This window comes from Oryctolagus cuniculus, chromosome 10 (genome assembly GCF_964237555.1).
Source record: "Oryctolagus cuniculus chromosome 10, mOryCun1.1, whole genome shotgun sequence".
Classification (NCBI taxonomy): Eukaryota; Metazoa; Chordata; class Mammalia; order Lagomorpha; family Leporidae; genus Oryctolagus; species Oryctolagus cuniculus.
In genome coordinates this window covers 27,335,156-27,347,711 of record NC_091441.1, presented here as the reverse complement: position 1 = coordinate 27,347,711, position 12,556 = coordinate 27,335,156, and the positions used below count along the sequence as shown (strand labels likewise).

Here is a 12,556-nt window from a genome sequence, read left to right as displayed (position 1 = left end):
TGAAAAGTATAAAAACTAAATTGAGGAAAGCTATTTGATATTTTTTAAGCTTTTATTTATGTGATAGGCAGAGCTGTCCACTCTGCCTGTCAAAAAATAAATAAATAAATAAATAAAAGATTAAAAGCAGAGAGAGAATGAGTTAAATCTACCTTACTAATGAAAAGAAAGCTACCCATACATTACTTTTTTGATTTGCCTATCTATCCTTATGAAATTAATCTCTTTAAATCATAACTTTAAATATTTGATTGGAAGCTTTGAATCCCTTCATAGTGCTTAGACTATACTTGTATCATATATATCGGAATATAACATTGTAGCAGCAGAGATAAAATGCAGCTCTTTGCCTGTTTTTAATGGACAGGTGCTGGTCTTATTTGGAATGCTGGCAGACTCTGAGATATCAGTTCTGAAGAACTCATGTTAATACAGATACTAATGTCTATTTTCACCGTAGTTGTAGTAATTAAGTCAAGCCTTGTATGTATTAAGTGGACTATATTATAAAATCTAAGTCTGGTCATTTATTATTTAGTGGTAAGTAGTTTTAATTTCTGCAGTGGCTTAGTGTATTCTTGTAAGAAGGAAGAAATGTGTATTCTGTTTTTCTAATGCTTTCTCCATTTTACTATGTCCCTTTCTCTGTTATTTAAATAAATAATTGTTAAATGCCATTTTTTTCTTCAGGCACTGACAAGTCAATTGACGGATGAAGAGCTAGCTCAAGGGAGACTTTACCCACCCCTTGCCAATATTCAGGAAGTTTCTGTTAACATTGCTATTAAAGTAAGTAGTAATCTACCACTTTACATAAAGTTTAATGACATTTCCTTATGCAAGTAATACAAATCAACTAGATAGTTTTGAAACATTTGGAAGTATGCAAAGAAGAAATTTTCAGTGATCCATGTTCTTCCTATGAGAATATAACACACATTATTATTTTGGCTTTTGTTGCCAAAAATCTTCTTTGTAAGCATACACACACACACACACACACACACACACATCAACTTTGACTTTTTTTTTTTAAGATCTATTTATTATTTGAAAGGCAGAGTTACAGAGAGGCAGAGGCAGTAAGAGAGAGAGATCTTTCACCCACTGGTTCACTCCACAGATGGCTGCAATGGCTGGAGCTGCGCCAATCTGAAACTAGGAACCAGGAGCTTCTTCCAGGTCTCCCATGCTATGCAGGGGCCCAAGGAATTGGGCCATCTTCTACTGCTTTCCCAGGCCCATAGAAGAGAGCTGGATTGGAAGTGGAGCAGCCGGGTCTTGAATGGCACCCATATGGGATGTCAGCACCATAGGTGGTGGCTTTACCCGCCATGCCACAGCGCCAGCCCTAGCCTGTTCTTATAACTGATTTCTCACTGTACTTTTTTCCACTTAAAAGTATTATAAACTTTTTCTATGTGAATCATTATTCTCATGCATGATATTCCCTTTGTTAGTACAGCCTGATTTAGCCATTTTTCTATTTTTGGACATCTAAGTGTTTTTTAGTTTCTTATTAGAAATAACACCATAGTGAACATCCTCACAGATAATCTTTATGTGTATTTGTGATGGTTTTTCCTTATGTTCCAGTCATAAAAGCAAAAGGTGTTAATGTGCTTAAGGCTTTTGAAACATATTGCCCAACATCTCTTAGAAAAATGTACTGAATTCCATAATACCAGTTATGGGTATGTCTTTTCCCACACTTTTGCCATAACTTAAAAATTCTTTTTTAAATCCTCTACATTTAATAGGCAAAAATTGTTTCTCATCTTTCTTCTCTCCTGTCTATTGTTCACTTCTTAAGCCAGAAACCCAGAACTCAATTCAGATACCCTCCAATGGAGGAAGAACCTCATTACTTGAGCCACCATAGCAGCCTTCCAGGCTCTGCAATGGCAGGAAGCTGGAATCAGAAGCAGGAGCAGGGAATAAAACCCATGCATTCAGATGTGGGAAACAGGTGTCTTAACCACTAGGCTAAATGCATGCCCTTGTGTTTTAGTTATTAAAGTGTGCATAATGTCCATTGATATTTGGTACTTTATATTTCCCATTATGTTCATTCAGTATTTTCTTGTCTGTTCTACACTGTTGAACAAATGTTTTCTGTCACTTTTTTGTATTAAAAAACAAACTTGCAACTTTGCATGAAACCACATTACCTGGTAGCAAAAGGTGTTGCTTTCTAAGAGCAAAGGGGAAAATAGGGCAGGGGAGTAGGCAGGGCTTCATGTTTGCCCCAAGGGGGAGGGAGGGAGAAAGGGAGGGAGGGAGAGAGAGGGAGAGGGGGAGGGAGAGAGAGTGCAAGAGGGGCGGAGGGGAGGGAGAGAGAGAGATAGAGGGAGAGAGGGAGGGAGAGGGAGAGAGGGAGAGGGAAGGAGAGAGGGAGAGAGGGAGAGGGAGGGAGGGGGAGAGGGAGAGGGAGAGAAGGACAGAGGGGGAGGGGGGGAGAGAGGGGGAGGGAGAGAAGGACAGAGGGGGAGGGGGGAGAGAGGGAGAGAGAGGAGGAGGGGGAGATGATGCAGTAGAACTTAAATTTGTTTGTTAGACTGAAATATTAGGGAACTGCTAATAATTCTGTTGACTAGAACATGTCAAATTTTTCATGAGGTTACAGTTGATTTTTATTTCATCTTTTAAACTTTGCATAGTTTACAAGTATGTCAAATAGTATCTTTATTTTTAATAAAAATGCCTTTCTTCTACACTCAATTCCTTATGTTATAATAGTACTTTCTCTAATAGGTGTATTTGGTGCCTACACAATAATCTTAATTATTTTTCAGATTACAGAATACCTGTATGCTAATAAAATGGCATTCCGATACCCAGAACCTGAAGACAAGGCCCAGTATATTAAAGAAAGGATATGGCGAAGTGAATACGATTCCCTGCTCCCGGATGTGTATGAATGGCCAGAATCTGCGTCCCGGCCTCCCCAGATAACAGAATCGGAGCCCTCCCACTGATGCATAAATACTCCCGTGCGTCAGAGAGCCCTTCTGTCCAAGCAGAAAGCTGCAGTGTTCTCAGACTTACGGTGTTCTCTGTGTTTCATTCTCCCTCACCCCCACCCCTTTGCGTGACTTCTGTTTTTCCCATTGGGTTGCCCATCTGTTGGGGAGTGGATGTGTTGACTGTATTGTTAATGCCCACCAGTACCCTACATTAATTCTAATTTGTAGCCCATGGCACACCCAAGAGCTGTTACAGATATATCTGTGAACATCTTCACTTGCACTCTTCTTCATGCTTGCCAGTGCATTTACTATTGCAGGTAATAATCGTCTCTCACCCAGTTCTTTTAGGGCTTCTGTAATGGAAATTTGCCTCTGTACATCGGAACACAGAATTTTGAAAAGAAACCACATTCCAAGGAAGAACTGTTAGTATCTAAAATTGTTTTTTTGTATCTGCTTCATTTTACATTCATGCTCTGAAATTCCTTTGTGGTAGACAGATATAGGGAAAGATGAAAAATTCACCCTATTTATTTTCTGGAACCAAATCAAGGCTTAACTGTATACCATTATAAGAAAGTATCAATAACTGTTGCTGCCTTTCAACAAAAGTAATTTTCAACAGTATATAAAAATCACTTTTATTTAATAAAAATAATAAGTTTAGTTGTTTCAGTTATGCTGCCTTGTTGCCCAGCTAGAAATTTAGGTTTGCTTATTAGGAAAAACGTATTTTCGTTTTCTTTACTTCTAGTTGATTTTAGTATGCCTGTCATAATGACTAACCTGATATGGCTTTTAAAAAATAAGCGAGTCGTGTTTCAGGCCTAAGCGAGCTGAGTGTCAGCAGGGCGCTGTCCCCCCGCAGCAGCGCTCTGTGAGTGTCAGCAGGGCGCTGTCCTCCCCCCCCCCCCCCCCAGCAGCGCTCTGTGACTTGAGTGACTGGCAGTGTTCCTGTGATACATTCCTTAATATCATCAGTGATGATGACTCTCCAGTGAAGGTGAACTTAAATTTTTTTTTAAAACCATCAAAATTACTTTGGAACAAAGTGGGGATGGATTAAATAGATGTTCAGGCTAGGAAATGCCATATTTAGTTCCAGTAAATTTCATAATAATTGGCAGAAACCAGATTTTCTGTGGCTTACAAATGGGAGAGTTATAAAAATCCAGGAGCATTTTGAAACAGAGTCAAATTGCAGTAATACCTCCCTATCAGGATTGCTTCAAGTGAACAGAACTTTTAAATATGCTGATTCTCAAATAATGATAGCCATTCAGAGGCACCTATCAGCATGCACAGTATCGCTGTTTCTCTGCAGGAGGAAAGGGGCTTACTCATCCCTTCTTTCTGTAAAGACGTGAGTAATAATTTAGAAAGTGATTTATAGTTAAGGATGCGTGGAATGGCATTGCCATTTGGAGTGTAGGAAATGCAGTTGGATAACCAGTGTAGCAGATGAGTAGTCAGAAATCTGTTTCACAAAATAAGGAGCGAGGTCACAAGCTTCTTTAAAAGGAAGATTTTTGTTTTTCATGTTACCTGTATCAAGACAAGATCACCCCTGAGAAAATTTTGGTTTTAATTTAGAATTACAAGTATAATTGTTGTATTGTTTTCTGCTAGTGCTTATTGAAGACAGAAACATCTGCAGAATTAGAGTAACTCAACTCAGATACTTGCTTGTTAAATATCACTAGTATAGCCTTTAATGGAAATTATTAAATTGCTTAGTGGGAAAAAATAAACTAAATGGCATTTAATCTGTTTAAGATTAAAATTTTAATATTTCTTAGCTTTGCATAAAGAACTACCTATTTTCATTGTTATTTATGAATCAGCATATTAGCTATTAAATATTGGATGTAAATTAAATTTAAATATTTTAATATTTAAGCAAAGAGTGCAGGCAGGAATTATTAACATTGAAAAGACAGGAGTAGGAGGCCATTAATGGCCTCACATTGGAAAAGAAACTAAAACATTTGTGCCTTCTATGGGAGCTTGTACTGATCAAGAAGGTAATTGTTTTAAAGAACAGCAATGGAACCTCTCTTACATTCTTTTTAATAAAGAAGAAATTCTGTAGATGAGTTTGTTAGTAATTACTGAGTAGGAAAAATAATACATGTTACTCTCTGCCACCACCTGTAGTATGAAACATGGATAACTAATGAGGGTAAGGTTTTTTGACAATAAAGGGGAAGTTTTTTTGGTTAAAATATTTTTAATAAAATGATGGCTTTTTAAAAAAATATTTATTTATTTATTTGAGTTATGCAGAGAAAGAAGGAGAGGCAGAGGGAGAGAGAGAGGTCTTCCATCCGCTGGTTCATTCCGCAGTTGGCCGCAATGGCTGGAGCTGCGCTGATCCAAAGTCAGGAGCCAGGAGCTGCTTCTATGTCTCCCGTGTGGGTGCAGGGCCCCAAAGAATTTGGCCATCTTCCACTTCTTTCCAAAGCCATAGCAGAGATCTGGATCTGAAGTGGAGCAGCTGGAATTTGAACCAGCTCCTATATGGGATGCTGGCACTGCAGGTGGTAGCTTCACCTGCTACGCACAGAGCTGGCCCCAGGGATGGCTTCATTACCAAGTGGTTGCCTCAGCATCCCTGTGAATCTTTAAAGTGAAGATACCTCAGATCCCCCCTCCTGTCCTCATGACCACTGCCTTAAAGCCCTGCTGGAATCGTCTGGAGAGTTGGTGGTGCAGGGGCTGTGGGCGGGGCCTGACAGTCTGAATTTCTGACATGCTCCCAGGTGGTGTCCCTGCTGCTGGTCCAGGATCACCCCAGAGAGGCAGTGCTCCAGAGCCCTGGGTGTGGTGTGCAGTTTAAATTAGTGCTTATGTAGTAAACCCCTCACTTTAAATGGTAAGGATCAACTGAAATTAGGTTTTCACACATAGTTGTTTTCATCCAGTTTTGTTAGTTTCATTTTTAAAGATATTTATAAGGACAAAAATTAATAAAACTTTAGATGTTTCTGAAAATAAAAACTAGAATACTGTTTCATTGTGAATGACAGATTTGTAGCATGCTTAGATGAAACCTAGCAACCTGTTTTGATTCGTAAAGACCACCTGCCAGTGGGCATTTGTTTGCTATTAATTCTATGCTTTGTCCTTCCTTTCTGTCCATTGCCAGCCTCTGGAGAAAGAGGATTTGACAATTTTTGCAGAAGAATTGGTGATGAATTAAGAGCAAAACACAGTAAGGAGTGTGGAGGGTAATTTGCTGTTCCCAGATAACAGAAAGTGCCCAGGGGCAGGGGAGAGGAGGGTGGGGAGTACCCACTTCCTCCAAGTCCGCTGAGGCCTCTTTCTCAGTGCCCCTCAGGGAAGCCTTCTTCATTCTCTTAAATATCTTCAGAGTTCTGTTCACTCACCAAAATGGAATCAGCTCTTTGGAGGATCTTTACTACATGAGAGTATTAACATAAATCTCAGAGCCCTGCTGGATTCCATGTAAAGGGCAGTCGAAGGATGAAATAGCTGCACAGCTGCATTTCCATCCAAGACAAGGCCCTGTGTTGAGGTGCAGGCCCCTGCCAGCTACAGAAAATGGCCCAGGTTCCTTACCTACTTTGGCTCTCAACTCATTTGTGATACATGCGTTGTTCCTGTGAGGGTTAAAATGAAGCCTCTACAGCTGATCTATGGTAACATACTTAAAATATTCAAGATAATTCAACTACAGAAAAGTTCCCCCTTTCCTGAAATCAGAATTAAACTTTTTCATTAAGCAGAGAGAAAACCCAGTGCTTTGTTTGAAATTTCAGTAAACTGGAGTGGGTTATTTAGGACATGACTCTTATTTCATAATTCCCTTAATGCTTGTCAGAGTTACTTAGATAAAGTAGTGCTTAGATTTTTAAAACAATTATTTTCCTTTCTTGGATAAGGAAAATTGTGCCTCTCAAAGAGAAAGCTGTTCATAGTTTAGCTGCATGAAATATATCCATGGAATCAAATGACTTGAATACATGATACCTTTTGGTAGGTAGCATTTTACGTACAAATGAAGTTTTTAATATAGCTATTAAATATTTCATATTTAATGTTTTTTCCAAGTGAAAGCTTATCTGCCACTTTGCTGTTTGGAAGGTTTTCCTAAATTCATCATGCTTTTCTAATTTTAAGACTAAGGGAGATTTATAGGTGTGAAAATATGCATATATAAAAACTCAGTTGTCAGGGCTTCCTTTTATGTTCTAGAACAAGTATTTCTTCTTTCCTAAGTTTAAGTGCATATTCTAATAAACATTATTCTTACATCATTGAATTGTCTCCCACAGATTTGGTATATACAAAGGTACTTCAAAAAGTTTGTGGAGAGTGGAATAATACAAATATTTTGATTCAAAAAAATTGAAACTCAGGCATACAAAGATTCTTTAAGACACTTGTAGAAAATGTATTTGACAAAAAATGATGCATGGATTTAAAAAATTTTTACACTACAACATCTTTGAATTCCATTTTTCCATGAAATTTCTGAAGTATTCTTGTAGGGTGGTGACTAATGACAAGCTAAGTGTGTTGGACAGTCCCTGCTGTGTGCCAGGTGTTCTGAGTGTTCCAGGTACCTTACGTATTTAATCCTTGCTGTTACTCAGTTTTGTTGCCTGTTTTACAAAGACAGGCACTGAGAGAGTAAGTGACTTGCCAGAGAGAGATCTCCTTTGGCGAAGCTGGGCTCTGAGTTTAGACTCCACACTGAGGGAGTAATGTCTTCAAGAACTGTTGTTTCAAGAGAAAATTGATCACCTTTCTTTTAAGATCAGTGTGAGTTTTTTTTAATGTGCTTTTCCTGTTCATTTGTTTTTGTTTGTTTGTTTTGTTTTATCTTTTTTTTTAAGATTTATTTATTTATTTGAAAGCCAGAGTTACAATGAGAGAGGAGGAGAGGCATAGAAAGAGGTCTTCCCTCCTCTGTTTCACTCCCCAATTGGCTGCAATGGCTGGAGCTGTGCCAATCCAAAGCCAGGAGCATCTTCCAGGTCTCCTACACGGGTGCAGGGGCCCAAGGACTTGGGCCATCTTCCACTGCTTTCCCAGCCATAGCAGAGAGCTGGATCGGAAGTGGAGCAGCCAGGTCTTGAACCGGTGCCCATATGGGATGCCAGCACTGCAGGCGATGGCTTAACAAATGCTACGCCACAGTATCAGCCCCTGCTTTCATGTTTAATTCAAACACAACACAAATCTTATTTGTTAGTCTTCAGCATCTTAAGTATTGGATATATAAAATAAAATTTGGTTTTGAGTTTGATTAATTATGGCAAAGATTATCAGCCAGTTCTAACATCTTTTGATTTAATAATCACAGAACCACCAACTGCTGTCACTTCTGTACAAATCAGTTTCAGTTATGCTTATATATTGTATTTTGTGTCAATGTGCATTTGTATTGTAAGATATATTTTAGATATCTGTTGTATTATATGCTTACACAACTCCTTCCATTAAAAGGTGAGAACAGTAAACAAGTAACAATGTATGTGTAGAACTAAGGAATTTCTGAAGAGACCTATTTTAGCTAAATATTGAACAAAAAATGCTCTGCCCAATGTTTTGTTACTCTTTGCCTAAAGACCTTTAAAATTAATTCAAATTAAGTGCATAGTTTTGCAATTGATATTTTTCATTATTTGCTTTGATAACAGCCGAACTATTCATTACTCATGGAAGCCACACAGCATGCCCCATTGTTTAGCCTTTTGCGTCTTTGTGTTTAAGACAACATAATGGAATGAACGGTCTTGTGGTAGTTGCTCATGGGAATGCTAGTTAAGGGAAAGCCTTGTGTAGAGCATATTATACTAGATTGGCTTGTAACAGGTGGTTGCAGGGGGTTGGTCTAAAATTATGTGAATTGTCTTTTCTCCTTTGTGATATGAGATTTGTGCTCTTATATTTTCTTAGTAAAATTTTCCTATGCATAAAGAATGCTTGATGACATTGTTTTTTAAAGTTGGGTATGCACAGAAAACTCTTTTTTTTTTTTTTTAAAGATTATTTTATTTGGAAGGGTTACAGAGAGAGATCTTCCATCTGTTGGTTCACTCCCCCAAGAGGCACAACAGCCAGGGCTGGGCCAGGCCGAAGGCAGGAAGGAGCTGGTGTCGCTCCCCCTCTTCATGGAGGAACGACACTAAACCCTGCCTAGGCTTCATATCCGAGTCACGGCACCATTATGTCGCTCCCCCTCTTCGTGGAGGAACGACACAGGACCCTGCGCTGTTCTTTTGTCTGCTCGGCCCTCCCCGGGTTTGCTGCTGGTTCTTCCCGGGTTGGCTACCATCCCTTCCACCTCCGTGGCGGTTCCCCCTGCCACTTTCCCCACTTCAGCGGGGGAGCGGCACACCCCCGGCCGGCTCTCTCGGGGTGTTCCTTCAGATAGATGTTCCTGGTGCATGTTGTCTCTCTCCTCCTTTATAGTCCTCTTCCACCAATCCCAACTCTGCTACCCACATGCCGAGTACGCTGCTCTCCTCCAATCAGGAGCAGGTCCTGCTGCTTATTGGTTGAACTGGAGGCAGCTGTGTAGAAGTTGTTTCCTCCTCTCCCAGCGCCATATTGTGGGAGAGCAGATGCATAGAATAAGTCTTAATTCCAGTAACTTAGTCTAGTCCGAGTTGCTCCCAGTTGCTCCCCACAAGCTGGGAGCTTCATCTGGGTCTCCCAAGTGGCTGCAGGAGCCCAAGGACTTGGGCCATCTGCTGCCACTTTTCCCCACACATTAGCAGGGAGCTGGGTCAGAAGTGGAGGAGCCAGTGCCCATAAGGGATGCCCAGTGTCGCAGCTGGCTGCTTAACCTGCTACACCGTAATGCTGACCCCTGGACACTTTCTGAATTTGGTGCTGTTAGGACCTGCATTGTGGCACAGCAGGTTAACCCGCTTGTCATGCTGGCCTCTCAGAGTGTCACTCTCACCAGAAAGCCTTGCTTCATACCCCGGAGAAGATCAGAAGAGGCTGTCAGGCTCTGCCACCTCCCAGCTTCCCAGGCACCTGGAGAGGGTGAAAAGCAGCAGCCCCTGCTGTTGAATGTCAACCCTTTCCCAGAACATTAGTCTGGCCATGATGGATCCTGGCACGCAGAGGACCACTTTGTAATCTAAGGAAATACGGGCATTGTCCAAACCCCAGAAATGACCTGACACCCACAGCCCAGCATCCAGGCTGTACTGAGTCTGATTTTTCCTAATAGGAGTTTTAGTCATATGCCAGCCTGCACCCCCTTGAGATGAAATTTCTTGCGATGACCAGTCTTAGCATCATCCTGCTTCCCAAAACCGTCCGCAGTGAATCTGACTTCCATGGACGCTCTGCAAAACCACCACACCAAAACCCCGGTCCTGAAATGCAGGGGAACTTCACAAAGCTAGTGGGGAGTGGAATTAAAAGATGATACGCATTTTCCGTGAAGTCTTTGAAGACCCCCTCATACTTGCAGAAATAAAAATAACCACCTTTTATGCACAAGGTTGTCTATGACCACACTGTGATAGCAAAAAGCGATCACAAAACTTGGAGGACTGATGGAGTATGGAGTCACTGGGTGACCACTGGACAGATGGCGGTGGAGGGGAGTGAGGGAGTTCTAATTGTGTACCGATTCAGGGCTGTGCAGTCAAAGCTGGTGCTGCTTGGCACTTCCTTCCCAAAAGAACTTTGTGTTCAGCTGCAGAGAGTGCAACTCCACTGGTACTTTTTCTACTGTGGCCTTGAATTACCATGTGTGGGCCCCTTGTTTTCAGACTGAAGAACCTCCTTTAATTTTTTTTTCTTAAAGAATTCTTTATTTGAAAGGCAGAGTTAACAGAGGGAGAAGCAGACAAGGTGGGAGAGATCTTCTAGGGCTTGAGCCACTGTTCTCATGGGATGCCAGCGTCACAGGTGGCAGCTTAACCCACTGTACCTTACTGCAAACCCCTTTTAGTATTTCTTGTAAAGTAGGTCTGATAGCAACAAATTATCTCCATTTTTGGTCTTTATGGGAAAGTATTTTGCCTTTTTCTTTTTCTTGACAGGCAGAGTGGACAGTGAGAGAGACAGAGAGAAAGGTCTTCCTTTGCTGTTGGCTCACCCTCCAATGGCCGCCGCCGCGGCGGTCGCATCGCGCTGATCCGAAGCCAGGAGCCAGGTGCTTCTCCTGGTCTCCCATGCGGGTGCAGGGCCCAAGCACTTGGGCCATCCTCCACTGCACTCCCGGGCACAGCAGAGAGCCCCGACCGGGACTCGAACCTGGTGTGCCGGTGCTGCAGGCAGAGGAATATCCTATTGAGCCGCGGCACCGGCCAGTATTTGGGCCTTTTTCAAAAGGTGGCTTTGCTGGATATAGAATTCCTAGCTGATTTTTTTTTTTTTTAATCCACTGCCTTCTGGTTTTATTATTTCCTCTGTGAACTCATCAGCTCTCTCGTTTCCTTATAAGAGATGTTTTCCACTAGTTGGGCGGTCAAGAGTTCTCCTTTGGCTTTCAGCATTTTCACTCTGCTGTGTCTATTTGTAGAACTCTGTGTGTTTATCTTGTTTGGAATGTGTGGAACTTCTGAGTGTGAAAATCACCACTTTTCGATAAATTTGGGTTTTCAGCCATCATTCCGTTGCGTATCTTTTCTGTTGATTCTACCAGGACTCCATTGCTGGTTTGCCTAACAGTGTCCCACGTTTCTGTTCATTTTTCTTCATTCCTTTGTCTCTTCCCATCCTACTTAGCTCATTTCCTACCTCTTCCTCACTGACCTTTTGGCTAGTGATCTCCTTGGCCATATTCTTACCACCCCCTTTGCTTTCTCATTTGTCGCCTCAAATTGTTACTTGATTGCTTCCAATGGCTGGTTCACTCCCCAAATGGCGCCAGCTGCAGGAGCTGAGCCCATCCAAAGCCAGGAGCCAGGAATTTCTTCCTGGTCACCCATGTGGGTGCAGGAGCCCAAGGACTTGGGCCATCTTCTACTGCTTTCCCAGGCCATAGACGAGAGCTGGATTAGAAGTGGAACAGCCAGGACTTGAACCAGGTGAAGGATTAACCTAGTGGCCACAGTGCCGGCCCTGGGAGGGGCCTTCTTGCTTGCTTGCTTGCTTGCTTGATTTATACATGGTATATTTAGAAATGTGGCTTGGGCAGGCATTTAGCTTCTCAGCTGCAGGTTGGGATACCCATCCCACATCTGAGTGCCAGGGTTCCTTGCCTGGCTCCAGCTCCTGGCTCCAGCTTCCTGCTACATCAGATGCTGGGAGGCAATGGTGATGGCTCAATGGTCGGGTCCCTGCCACTGGCGTGGGAGACCTGGATTGAGGCCCTGGCTCCCAGTTTTGGCGATTGCAGGAATTTAGGGAATGAACCAGTGGATGAGCTATCTCTAGCTGTATCTCTGTGTCCTCCCCCTCGGCCTCTCAAATAAAATTTTAAAACACAAAAGGATTCCAGGTAGAGGCTCATGAAGGTTCACGGTTATGCAGACATGAACTCTTGATTCCAAGGCACCTGCGTTTTTCTCCTAATGAGTGGAAGACACCAAAGGCTAAAAATCACACAAGCGGGAGCAAAATATAGGGATGAACACTCTTTCGGA

The 12,556-nt window shown here is 41.9% G+C and overlaps 1 protein-coding gene across 3 annotated transcripts in view; it reads left to right on the top strand.

Annotated features, from left to right (window-relative positions):
- The window catches only part of ME2 (malic enzyme 2), a gene marked incomplete in the record, with an annotated part of 77,291 nt that extends 68,373 nt beyond the window's left edge, over positions 1-8,918 (top strand). For all 3 annotated transcript variants that reach the window (XM_070050174.1, XM_070050175.1, XM_070050176.1), the window contains 2 exon segments: positions 691-789; positions 2,796-8,918. In XM_070050174.1, the coding sequence (XP_069906275.1) occupies positions 691-789; positions 2,796-2,978 (282 nt within the window).
- Positions 8,919-12,556: the final 3,638 nt, after the last annotated feature.